General features: G+C 48.3%; 1 protein-coding gene across 1 annotated transcript in view; it reads left to right on the top strand.

The window, feature by feature from the left end:
• The first annotated feature begins 475 nt into the window (after positions 1 to 475).
• Positions 476 to 12,355, top strand: part of LOC126282354 (uncharacterized) — a 696,553-nt gene continuing 684,673 nt past the window's right edge. Inside the window, exons 1-3 of the mRNA XM_049982011.1 lie at positions 476 to 501; positions 1,214 to 1,268; positions 1,456 to 1,532. Coding sequence (XP_049837968.1) covers positions 476 to 501; positions 1,214 to 1,268; positions 1,456 to 1,532 — 158 coding nt within the window. The remainder of the gene's footprint in view (positions 502 to 1,213; positions 1,269 to 1,455; positions 1,533 to 12,355) is intronic.

Below are 12,355 nucleotides of genomic sequence, written 5' to 3'. Positions count from 1 at the left end.
GGTCGTGGACGTCCAACCAGTCATCGTCCAGTGGTAGTTCCGCTATGGATTTACCACTTTCCATAGATACTCACTACAGCAGCACGCGGTCATTCGACCAGCTACGCTGTTTTCGAGATACTCATTCACATGCTCTAGGTAATAACAATATCATTTTTGTCGAAGTCGATTATGTCAGTAGATTTCCCCATTTGCGGCCAGTGTCGTCGCTAGAATGATTGCCCTTGGGTCTCTGATCCACTTATGTACTTTCTTTGTCGCGTCACTTTCCGACAACGTCACCAAGCGACATTTAACTTCGCTGCGGCCAGTCTTCATAATGTTTCGGCTTATCAATGTATACCCGCATCGCAGTCGCGCTACGTTGCGAATACGTAGCAGCAGCGCCCTCATATGGAAACTTTTTGATCGCTCTGTATAGCATAGCGTTTCGTTTCAACTGATATCGCCATCAACTCGTATCCCATTAATGTCAATGCGGAACTCCATATTCATCAATGTGTTCTGAGTGGTGTACTGCGAAACACACGTGCGCCAACCGGGACTCTGCTGTTTCGCCAGAGGTGCCAATGATCGCCATCTATCCTCACCTACAGAGCAGATAAGCCTTCAGACGTCCTACCACTTAGCGGCTAGTGGCAGTTTCAGTGCCCTTCCACCATTTTCCATAGAAGCACACGACAGTAGCACGTGAACATTAGACCAGCTTCGCCGTTTTCGAAATACTCGTTCATAGGCTCTGCGTCATAATAATACTCTGCCCTTTGGCGAAGTCGCTTATCTGAATGGATTTGCCGGCCGCGGTGGCCGTGCGGTTCTAGGCGTTCCAGTCCGGAGCTGCGCTGCTGCTACGGTCGCAGGTTCGAACCTGCCTCGGGCATGGCTGTGTGTGATGTCCTAGGGTTAGTTAGGTTTAAGTAGTTCTAAGTTTAGCCGACTGATGACCTCAGCTGTTAAGTCCCATTGTGCTTAGTGTGATTTGAACCATTTTTTGAGTGGATTTCTCCATTTGTTGAGCCTATCTATGCTGAGGTAGTACGCCATCCGTCTCTGCTCGGCGTACATACTTTTCTTACTGTGTGAAGTGTCCGCAACGCCACCAGGAGGCATCCAGGTACTGGGTAGTGGTCATTAGGGTTTTCACTGATCAGTGTATCTCTGTGCAGATATCCGTACCGTGTATTGTACTAAACGCCCTGTAAATTATTTGCAGCGTGGAGCTGAGGGCTCCAACTCCGGGTCCGGTGGAGGCGGCGGCAGTGGCGGAGGCGGCAGCGGTAGCGGCAACGGCAGTGGCGGCGGCGGGGGCGGCAGCGGCGAAGGGGTCGTGCCCGTGGGCGGCGGGAGCGGCTTCGGCAGTAACAGCGGCAACGGCAGCGGCAACGGCAATATCAAAGCCAACGGGGAGCCGAGTTCCTTGCACAACGGCCAGCGTAGCCGCACCAGCTCCGGCAGCAAGAGGCTCATCAAACTGCTGCCCGCTTCAGCCAGCCGACAGTCGGACGCCATCGTGCCTGCGCCCATCTGCACGCGTGAGTAGCCTCTGCACTCGCCAGCAGCTGCCTGCCCTGCCTGCCTCGTGAACACCGTAAGCCTTGGCGACAGCTATACAAACATTGAGATACAGTCTACTTCTACTGAATGCACCTCGATAAATCGAATTTTTCGGTAAGTAGTGCAAGGATCCTACACATGCACCAACCGACCGACAAATTTGACGTGTGCTTATGCTTTAGCCAACCAACCGACCAACTGTTATTGTGGGGGCGGTGGATTGGATACGATAGCCCCACAACCGACTCCCGTTGCCCCCCTCCCCTGCCGCCTCCTCCGGCGTCACTTCACCCAACCAATTCTACAGCCATTGCTGCATCTGCAAGCAGGCTCATCCAAGAATTGCGCCCGGCGGGCGCCCCCGCGGTTGCGAGACAGTGTGGTTCAGCGCCCCGTCCGCGACTGCGTGTCGCTAGTGTCAGCATAGGAGCAAGAGAGAGAGAGAGACAGAGAAAGAGAGAGAGAGAGAGAGAGAGAGAGAGAGAGAGAGAGAGCTGCAGAGCGAGTGAGACCGCACAGCACTGCTCTGCGTTGGACTGCCCCGCGGTCAGATCCAACGTAAACAAAATATTCTATTTTAGAATTAATTTTATGTAAGGGATATGGAGTCTCATTCTTAGTGTTAGTAGTTACAAGTAAGTGTTTTTTGTTATACTTCGTGCTACAATTTTTTGTATCCCTTTTCAGAGTTAAGAAATCGGATCCTCAGTACGTAATAACTGACCAAGTTTGAAAACTTATTAAAATAGAATTAAGGTTATAAAGCTCTTTAATTCTTACAGTTAACATTGTTAAAGAAGACAATTAACATTTTACTCGTTTTTCTTTTTCGATGTAACGATTTTGTCTAGGCTTGGTACAATATTCCGTGAGACTGCTAACCTCAAAGTATTGGTCAAATCTTTATCACCAAGGAATGAACGGTTCTTAGTTTTAGCAAGCTTTAAAAGAGAGAAAAAGCGCTCACAAATATACGTGGAACCAAACATTGAGGTAACTTTGGCCGCGTGCTTTCTCTCGTGGAAGACGGCTGTTAAAGTCACCCAAAGTTTTACACAAGAGAAAGCGGTCCTTCAGGCGGATATGGCACTGTAGGTCAATCAGCTCTAGTTGAAGCACTTGTGAGACGTCCTCTGCCCGAAGGGGAAACGGGCGAACAAATATATCTATCGGCTGGCGTTCGGGCGGTCCGCACGGCCAGCTAAGCGGCACGGCTCGGCCACAGCAGCAACATGCGAATCGCCCGGGGCGCTGGCCGCGGGCGATCGCGGGCGCATTATCGCCCCAGGGTCACAGTTTGGACGAGCCTGATCTACAGGACGCTCGGAAACTTCTGTTCCAAACCGCTAGGACCTGTAGGCGGGAGTGAGTTTATAATACACTCCTGGAAATTGAAATAAGAACACCGTGAATTCATTGTGCCTGGAAGGGGAGACTTTATCGACACATTCCTGGGGTCAGATACATCACATGATCACACTGACAGAACCACAGGCACATAGACACAGGCAACAGAGCATGCACAATGTCGGCACTAGTACAGTGTATATCCACCTTTCGCAGCAATGCAGGCTGCTATTCTCCCATGGACACGATCGTAGAGATGCTGGATGTAGTCCTGTGGAACGACTTGCCATGCCATTTCCACCTGGCGCCTCAGTTGGACCAGCGTTCGTGCTGGACGTGCAGACCGCGTGAGACGACGCTTCATCCAGTCCCAAACATGCTCAATGGGGGACAGATCCGGAGATCTTGCTGGCCAGGGTAGTTGACTTACACCTTCTAGAGCACGTTGGGTGTCACGGGATACATGCGGACGTGCATTGTCCTGTTGGAACAGCAAGTTCCCTTGCCGGTCTAGGAATGGTAGAACGATGGGTTCGATGACTGTTTGGAAGTACCGTGCACTATTCAGTGTCCCCTCGGCGATCACCAGAGGTGTACGGCCAGTGTAGGAGATCGCTCCCCACACCATGATGCCGGGTGTTGGCCCTGTGTGCCTCGATCGTATGCAGTCCTGATTGTGGCGCTCACCTGCACGGCGCCGAACACGCATACGACCATCATTGGCACCAAGGCAGAAGCGACTTTCATCGCTGAAGACGACACGTCTCCATTCGTCCCTCCATTCACTCCTGTCGCGACACCACTGGAGGCGGGCTGCACGATGTTGGGGCGTGAGCGGAAGACGCAAAACGTAATAAATAACTTTAGAGCGAGTATAAAGTTTGTAAGAGCGTTTTTAAAATCCCATTCCACGACGAATTTCATAAAGTCAAGACATGCCCAAACAGGACCTATAAGATTTGTCGGTTTTAAACGTCTTCTCAGTCTTGGAATCTCACAAAGGATTTCTCTTTCTGATACTTCATTATTCTGAGCCTTGTAATCTCATAGAGAAGTTCCGTTTCTGATGCTTCATTATTACAAAACAAAAGAAAAAACCAGTGGATTTGGAAACACCCAGTTTCAAATCCTCATTATTTGCCAAAAGCAAAGCATTTGGCTGCATAGCCTCGAACAAAGAGCGACATCGTGAATGGACCTTGATCTAGTTCGGAGCTTAATACTGAATAGGTCAAGACATTCCAAAACCCTTTTGATGCTCTGCTCTCAGTGTGTCCTGTATCGGTGGCCAGTTCACCAACCATTCATTTTTTACGATATTGCAGTGCCGGCGTTATTCTGATGACGATGCACTGCGGCGACCACAGCCGTTACTAAACACACCAGATGAATTTGCAATTGCGAATAATGTCTACCATCAGCTGCAGAATGGAATGACGACAATGAATATTTTTGCCGGGCCCGAGCTCGAACCCGCATTTCCGGCTTATCGCGAACGGTCTCCTTGCCATTTATTTGTTTAATTTAAGAGGTCGTGGGGTGGTGGAGGCAAGGAGGGCAGGGGTCGGCGGGGTTGAGGTACAAGGGATGCAGCGGTTTTATTGTTTTCAATGTTTTTCTTTTATTAGTTCTTTTTGTTTAATTAGTTTGTTTTTTAAAACAGTAAGGAACTGAAACTAATAAGTACACTCGTTGCGTCGAATTGGGACACACATAACTGAAAACATAGTTAAAGTTGCAGCAAAGGCCAAAAAGAAAGAGAGCAAAGTGTGAGGCTAATGAAACCTAAGAGTGGAATCCGTACCACCATTGGAAACAAAAACTGTGAAGAACCTTTCGCACTGGGTACAAAAAGAGGGAAAGGGGCAAATACTGCTACACCGTGCGAGGGGTCACGACAAAATACTATCTGTTTTTTCACCAATGTATGACTTCTCGCAATGACCAAGGTAGATCCCACGTTGTACCGTGTAAGGTTCTGTCATCGTCTTGTAATTTTAGCTTCTCTTACCCGAGATGATCCAGCTGCGTGGAGCTTCGTGGAACGCACTCCACAAACAGTTGGAAAAATATTTTGTGTTACGGAGGATATTGCAATGTCGTTCCTGCAAACAGTTCCAAAAGTCTAAAGTGTTCTTAGAGCCGTCTTGAAACAAATAATGCACTGCATGTGCACGAAGCCACGTCACGGCATTAGTTTTTGTGCTTGAGTAGTACGTATCATCCGGGAAAATGCAGCCTTGGGTTCGATATGATTCGGCGTTACTCGAAGGAAGTACGCTGACATTTGCTTCACTAAGTGCCGTACTGCTGTAGACTCGCCAAGCTAAGACGGTGTTCATCGTTGTCCTGAACGGCACACCTCTAGCACATTGGTGTGAGTCCACCATATGGATCGCATGTAGCCTTGATATGGTCACCTGCTTAACGTTGACAGTGATATACCGTGACTGCAGTGTCCAGTGTTACGTGGTGAATCGTCCTCCATAGCGTCAGTTGACGTTCGGGTGATTCATCTCCACGATGTTATCTGGTCGGGCACGCCGCAGGACGCGATAAACCGTCCGTGCTGTCGCCAGTCGAATCGCTAGAAAGGCAAGTCGAACGTAAATGAGTTCGAGGCAAAAGACACCAATGTAGAATGACGAGGGGAAGTGGTGCATCGGCACGGGTGGCGAGAGGAAGGAGGAGGAGGAGGAGATTAGTGTTTAACGTCCCGTCGACAACGAGGTCATTAGAGACGGAGCGCAAGCTCGGGTGAGGGAAGGATGGGGAAGGAAATCGGCTGTGCCCTTTCAAAAGAACCATCCCGGCATTTGCCTGAAGCGATTTAGGGAAATACAGGACGGCCGGAGGCGGGGTTGAACCGTCGTCCTCCCGAATGCGAGTCCAGTGTGCTAACCACTGCGCCACCTCGCTCGTGCGAGAGGAAGGGCGGTGCTAGTTCTTCTAATAACAAACTCGTCAGACTATCCAGAAGGCGGTGCCATAGTTTGACCAACGTGCTCACAAATAGGGTGACCGCTCTGTCATAAACGTGATACAGGTCAAGACTTCCCCGTTCCGGGTGGAGTGTGACAGTCTCATATGTCATCTTGAAAAGCATTCTTGAACTCACGAGAGACCCAAAAGCCGTCAGTATACGGCGAGCTAACATCACCGGTATAGGTAATATCTGGGTGATGTGCGGGACGCGTGACGCTAAATGTGTGTTGACATACTGTGCCCGATGGACGATGTCCAGTGCTCGAAGGCAATAGTTCGCTATCCCAGTCCAAATATTTGGTAAACGTTGTTGAAAGTTTTGGGCAGCGGTTCGTCGTATATTGTCTGTAAAATCAGTGCCGAGGCATTTCAAATTATCTCTGAGTTGGAAGGCAGTCACGCTGTCCTCAGGAAATCCGGCCCCGATGTTCATCACCACTGATTTTGCGACGTCGAGACGATTACCACTGCTGCTATCCAATTTAATGCGCTGGCGGTGTCGTCGCCCATGCGGATGACAATCACCAGGTCGTCAGCGTACGCTTTTCATCGGAAAGTGTGGTCTCGGAACGTCATACACGCTAGTCGATGGCGCAGGCCGCATAGGAATGGTTTCATGATTACAGCGTAAAGTAAAATGGACAAAGGGCAGCCTTGGCGTATCAATCGAGAAATGGTTAGGAGCTGCGTAGATCGGCCGTTGACGAAAGCCTTGGATGTCGCGCCACGGATTAGTCTTTTGACGACAGTGACAAATTGCTGTGGGTATCGCATATGTTAGAGGACCGCTCCCAAATAGTCTTGATCCACGCGATAGAAAGCTTGACTGAAATCTATTGCTGCCATCGCACCCTTCAGACGACATGCCGTCGCTAGTGAGATCAAGTCGCGATATTCACTGAGTATTGTTTGAATGTTATTGTCACCTCCTAATGACGTTTAATCGGATGAGATGACTTGTCGTACGGTCTGGTGTACCCGTACAGCCAACAGGCGAGAAAAGATCTTAAATTCGAAATTCACTAGCGTCAGCGGGCGGTAGTCCTGCAGCAGTGAGCCACCTGACGGTTTCTGAATAGAAATAATCATCCCTTCTACAAGGGTTGCAGGGAGCGGCACTTCTGGCAATAGTAGTTCGCCTCAAGTGGCCGTCCATTGGATGCTTAATAAATGTTGAAAAGTCCCGTAAAATTCCAACGGGAGGCCATCAGGATACGGAGACTTGTTTACAGCTCCTTTTCTGATGGCGTCGATCACTTCTTCTTCCGTAATTCCTTCCATCGCCTGGTACCGGTGCCGTAAATCGTCTGAGAGGCGTCCTCCAGTGCTGTCGGATGAGGAGTCTGAGCTGAATAGAGCTGGGAGTAATGATCGTAGAACGCTGCGCTTTTGTTGCGTGGTGAGGCTGCGACCGTCCTCCATGTCGATGAAGCGTATCAGCGCTCGTTGGCGTCGTTTACGTTCACGAAGGACGTGGAACATAGATGGGTGTTCGCTCGCTATCCTATCCTGCGTCCTCGAACGGATGACCACCTCCTCTAGGTGCCGTCGCATATTAGCGATGATCGGAGCGGTATGGTGGACCGCCGTTTGTCGTTCCGGAGACGGCGCCGTAGAATCGTAGTTGTGCAGTACCCTGGAGTAAAAATCGAAAAAATGGTTCAAATGGCTCTGAGCACTACGGGACTTACCAGCTGTGGTCATCAGTCCCCTAGAACTTAGAACTACTTAAACCTAACTAACCTAATGACATCACACACATCCACGCCCGAGGCAGGATTCGAACCTGCGACCATAGCAGTCGCGCGGTTCCGGACTGCGCGCCTAGAACCGCGAGACCACTGCAGCCGGCAGTAAAAATCGAGTGTATGTATGCGCCAAGCAGCTTAGTCGCGACCGTAAGTTATCAACGTCCGCCTCAATGCCGGTTTGACGCAGTTCAACCACCAGCGGATCGTTGTGGGATAGGCATGGAGGCGAATTTCACACGAATACCACGTATCCTCAACGGCTTGGCAGCAATCCGGGTACGACAGGTGAGCGATGTTTAATTTGCACGTGCTGCGGCTTCTCCACACTTGTTGTTGCGGCTTCTCCAAACTTGTTGTCGCCTTAGGTTGATTACACATATGTAAGCTGAGTGGTCCGAGAAAGCTGCAGGCCACATTTCCCTTTGTTCCAGCGGCAAGAGAGCGTAAGACATAAATCCAGTCGATAATGCTGGAAGAGTGACTCCTAAAGTGTGTGAATCTAGGTCGGTAGCCGTGAAATTGGTCCCAAGTGTCCAGCAACTGCAGGTCTCGGATTAGCGTCTGGAGTTCTGGGCACGGATTATGTCGTGGGAGTTGGCCTGTGGGTGCCAGTACGCAATTTTAGTCACCTCCAAACACCGGACGGTCATGGTGGCCTTGGAAGGGCGAGGGACGTCTTCCACAAAGAATCGTGAACGTTCAAGACGTCTGTCCGTCCCGGAAAGTGCGTAGATATTGATAAGGCGGACACCCAGTACTGTGAGTGCCATTCCTCTTTCCCCTGGCAGAAAGAGGATATCGTCCGCCACTATCCCTTCCCGAAGAAGTGGAGCGACGCCGCTGCCTGTGGGGGAAGCTGGAGAGACGCAAGGGGCCATAATCGTACATGCCTGGAAAGATGTCGACGTACACCTCCTGGAGAAGGGCTGTATCGATAGAAGCAGATTCCAACATACACTGAAGCAAGGATAACTTAGTGCGCGTCCGTATGGTGTTGATTTTTACAGTCACAACACGATAAGTTTGAGGTCTATCTATAGCACCCGTGTTGGCCATCAACACCTTTAAGGGGTATGAGCAGGTGACATGAGGGTGTCTCATCGCTGTCACTGATGGTGTAAAAAGATCAACACTGGTGGGGTGGATACCCCCGCGTGTCATCCGACACGATGGGAAAGGAGTTTTCTTCACCGTCGTCCGGTCAGTCACCGTGAAATACCATCGGCTCTTGGTGGCTGTTGGTAGCTGCTGCGTCACTCGGCGAAGACTCCTTCGGCGCTACTCCCTGGTAATCGGCAGCGGCTGTCTGCATGTGATCCTGCGGTTCTGTGGGATCGGAGGGACTGAAGCCGTCCCCATGGCGATCTATTGGATGAGATGTTACTGCGGCCTCTGTACAGCCGGTACCGTCGTCGGCTAGTCCACAGTCCATATCAGACGTTCGCTACAAGGACTCGTCCGATGGGGCACGGCCTCGTTATCGAGGGAGGCTATCGGACGAATGTGGTCGGCATCGGAAAGGGTGGCCGCCTGTGCAACCCCGGCATATTTGAGGGGGAGGGTCGTCACCGTAGAAGGAGTCATAGATTCACCTGTCGGCATTTGAGCAAGCCGTCGTCGGAGATAATCCGACCTGAAGTGTCCTTCTTGGCCACAACCGGAGGAAGTGCATGGCTGTCCTTCGTACAAGATAACGCCTTACATTCGCCGGTGGCAAAGTAGGATGGTACATGTTTTTCCGTTCAATTTTGATCTGTCGTACCACGCTAAGAAGCGGGTTCGTTGTAAAGGTGGTCCATTTCTCGGCCATGTGGCTGACCACTCTGTCGTAAGGCTGGAAAGCCGCGGTGACTACGTCCGGTGGTGCTTCGAACGGGAGTTCGAAGACTCGTATCGTACGGAGGCCAATCCCCGCGTAATCCATAGAATGTCCCAGTATGGCTATCAGAATGTCTGAATTTAAGATAGTTCGCATGTGCGCGCACAACTCTGTTGCTCACCTCGTCACTTACTAATTTTACGTAGACAACACTGCTCGTGATAGAGATGGATACCAATTATGTTCTGCGGATCAATTTTAACGTCATCACATAGAAAACTTTCAACTTAAAAAGCTCACAGCCGTGTATGATCGGGTTGAAAACTGATCTTGATGGTGGTTTGCCTTTATGAATCTGCCATATTACGTAGGTAGTGATGGACTCTACACTAGCGGCAACGAAGTAGTGTAAACAACTAGGACACTCGCAACCGCGCGGGCGGGACGTAAACAGGACGTACTCGGCGCAGCGCTGCGGAAAGAAAACTGAAAACTTCCATATTTCGTCGTTTTGGTCTAGCCATGAGTCGTGACCGGATAGCCAAACGGCACCGGCGCGGTAGCTCAGCGTGTTCGGTCAGAGCGCTGGCTAACCTCTGCAATAAAAGGACTAGGTGAAACGGTCAACAACGAACTTCGACAGATGTCATCTGACGTCCACTATGAACAATACCGGGAAAAAAATGGTAAGCCGGCCGCTCACGATAAGCGGATAATCCGGGTTCGAGTTCCGGTCCGGCACAAATTTTCATTGTTGTCATTCCATTCTACAGCTGATGGTAGTCATTATTCGCAGTTGCGAATTTATCTGATGTGTTCGTTTTTTATGCGAATTAGTCTTTGAAAATGTCGTATTCCTCCGATGTTTTCACAGCAAGATCTATTGCCTCTTGTACAATTTGACGTCGTTTTTGTTCAGTATTAGGACAAAGTGGCCCTGTTTTTATTACTAACTGATCAACACTCAAGCCTTTACTTTGCAATGAACCTGAGTACAATTTACTTTTCTCAGGACATCATTCCGAAAGTAAACAGCAAAGCAACGTGAAATTACAACAACAAAAAATGGCTCTGAGCACTATGGGACTTGACATCTGAGGACATCAGTCCCCTAGAACTTAGAACATCTTAAACCTAACTAACCTAAGGACGTCACACACATCCATGCCCGAGGCAGGATTCGAACTGCGACCGTAGCGGTGCGCGGTTCCAGATTGAAGCGCCTAGAACCGCTCGGCCACAGCGGCCGGCTATGAAATCACATACAATTGGCAAAAAACTTTGTAGAGATTCTCTAGTATCCAAATTTTCTTGTTGAGCACATAGTTAGTCAATTGCAACGTCAGCAGTATCAAAATTTTCTGCCAGTGCTTTTACTGCGGCATAATGAGCACTCCAAAGCGTTCTTCCATGTCTTTCAACAGATGCTTTACTGTGGTTAACAAAAACATCCCAGCGGCTAGTGGAAGAAAAAATCGTAAAACTGGTATCTACTGTGTCGAAAAATGTTACATAAACACATTTTGTTCAAAGGAATGTTGTCCACAAAAATTTAACAGCTGTATTGCCATAACCTTGGGAACGACATATTATAACGTCTAAACCGTCATTTCCAAGCCTATTAACATTTTAATCACTTAGATCAGCGAATTTTTTTCCTTTTAGAGAAAATATCCAAGGAATAATTCTTTTACTTCCACTTTTCTATTATAAACGGATCACTTAGATCACCGGCTTTTTATTTCCTTTTAGAGGAACTTTCCGAGGAATACTTCTTTTACTTCCACTTTTCTGTTATCAGTTTTCATGAATCGAATCACTTCAGACAGCTGATCAATATGTGAAATGTCAGCTGTGTTATCAAACATAATACCATAACATTTAGACGAACTGGTTTCGTTGACGTGGTTCGCTAAAACATTTATAAATTTTTCCTGCACTCCTGGCGACAAATATGATACTTTTTGGGGTTTAGCATGTTCCAAGTCCAAGCTATTGATTTTTCAACACTACAGCATACTTTGTAAGTAGTTTCACTGTTTCTAAGAAATTGCCTTTACCCGTAGAGCCTTATCTTCATCATTTTCACGGAATTCTACGTTTTGTTTAGCCAGAAACTAAAGTTGCATCCAATACCCTTGATAAAAGATGCTTCCACTTCAGTTTTTCTGTGTCCATTAATTGCAAGGCCATGTCATCCATTGTTTCATGCAGTTTTAGTCTCATTTCCAAACCTTTCTACTTTTCAAGATATTCCAGGTTTTCATTTATAGTTTTGTGGTCGGCCACTGTAGGATTCAGTTCCCACCACTTCTGAAATGCAGCCACAAACGTAGATCTTGCATTAGTACTACTGGAGATAGCAAACAAACGACTTCAGAAGATACAGCACATTACCTGTTTTTTTATCTGTGCCAAATTGGGCTTCTCTTTTTGAAAATGTTCAGTTTTTATGAGTGCAATGCGAACATTATCAGGAACACGTATGCTCCAATGAGAGACAGCTCTCAAGTCCTGAAGTGATTCATTTACATTATTACAGTCTTTGGATAGTATTAACATTATCAGTATTATCACAGTTATTTTCAGTATTTTTGTTCCTGATTCGTCTTCTTCACGAGTTATCATCGTGGGCTAGCATCGTATCTGTATTGTCGCTGTTGCCTTATGAAGATGAGCCAACGTTATCCGAATCACTGCTTGCATTAACTTCAGAATCAGTTTTTTTTTAATGAACGTTGGCTATCATCAGTTTCTGTAAACATATTTCAAGGTGGCGCCAGACATGCTCTGACGTGCTTCAGTTTCAGCCTGTTTTGCATTTCTCTGCTGACATCCACTTTTTTTTAATATATGAAGTGCACTAGGCATATCTATTTTGTTAGGTCTTTGGTACACG

Source organism: Schistocerca gregaria, chromosome 7 (genome assembly GCF_023897955.1).
Source record: "Schistocerca gregaria isolate iqSchGreg1 chromosome 7, iqSchGreg1.2, whole genome shotgun sequence".
NCBI lineage: Eukaryota > Metazoa > Arthropoda > Insecta > Orthoptera > Acrididae > Schistocerca > Schistocerca gregaria.
The sequence above is the reverse complement of the archived record's forward strand: the minus strand, read 5'-3'. Positions and strand labels throughout refer to the sequence as shown.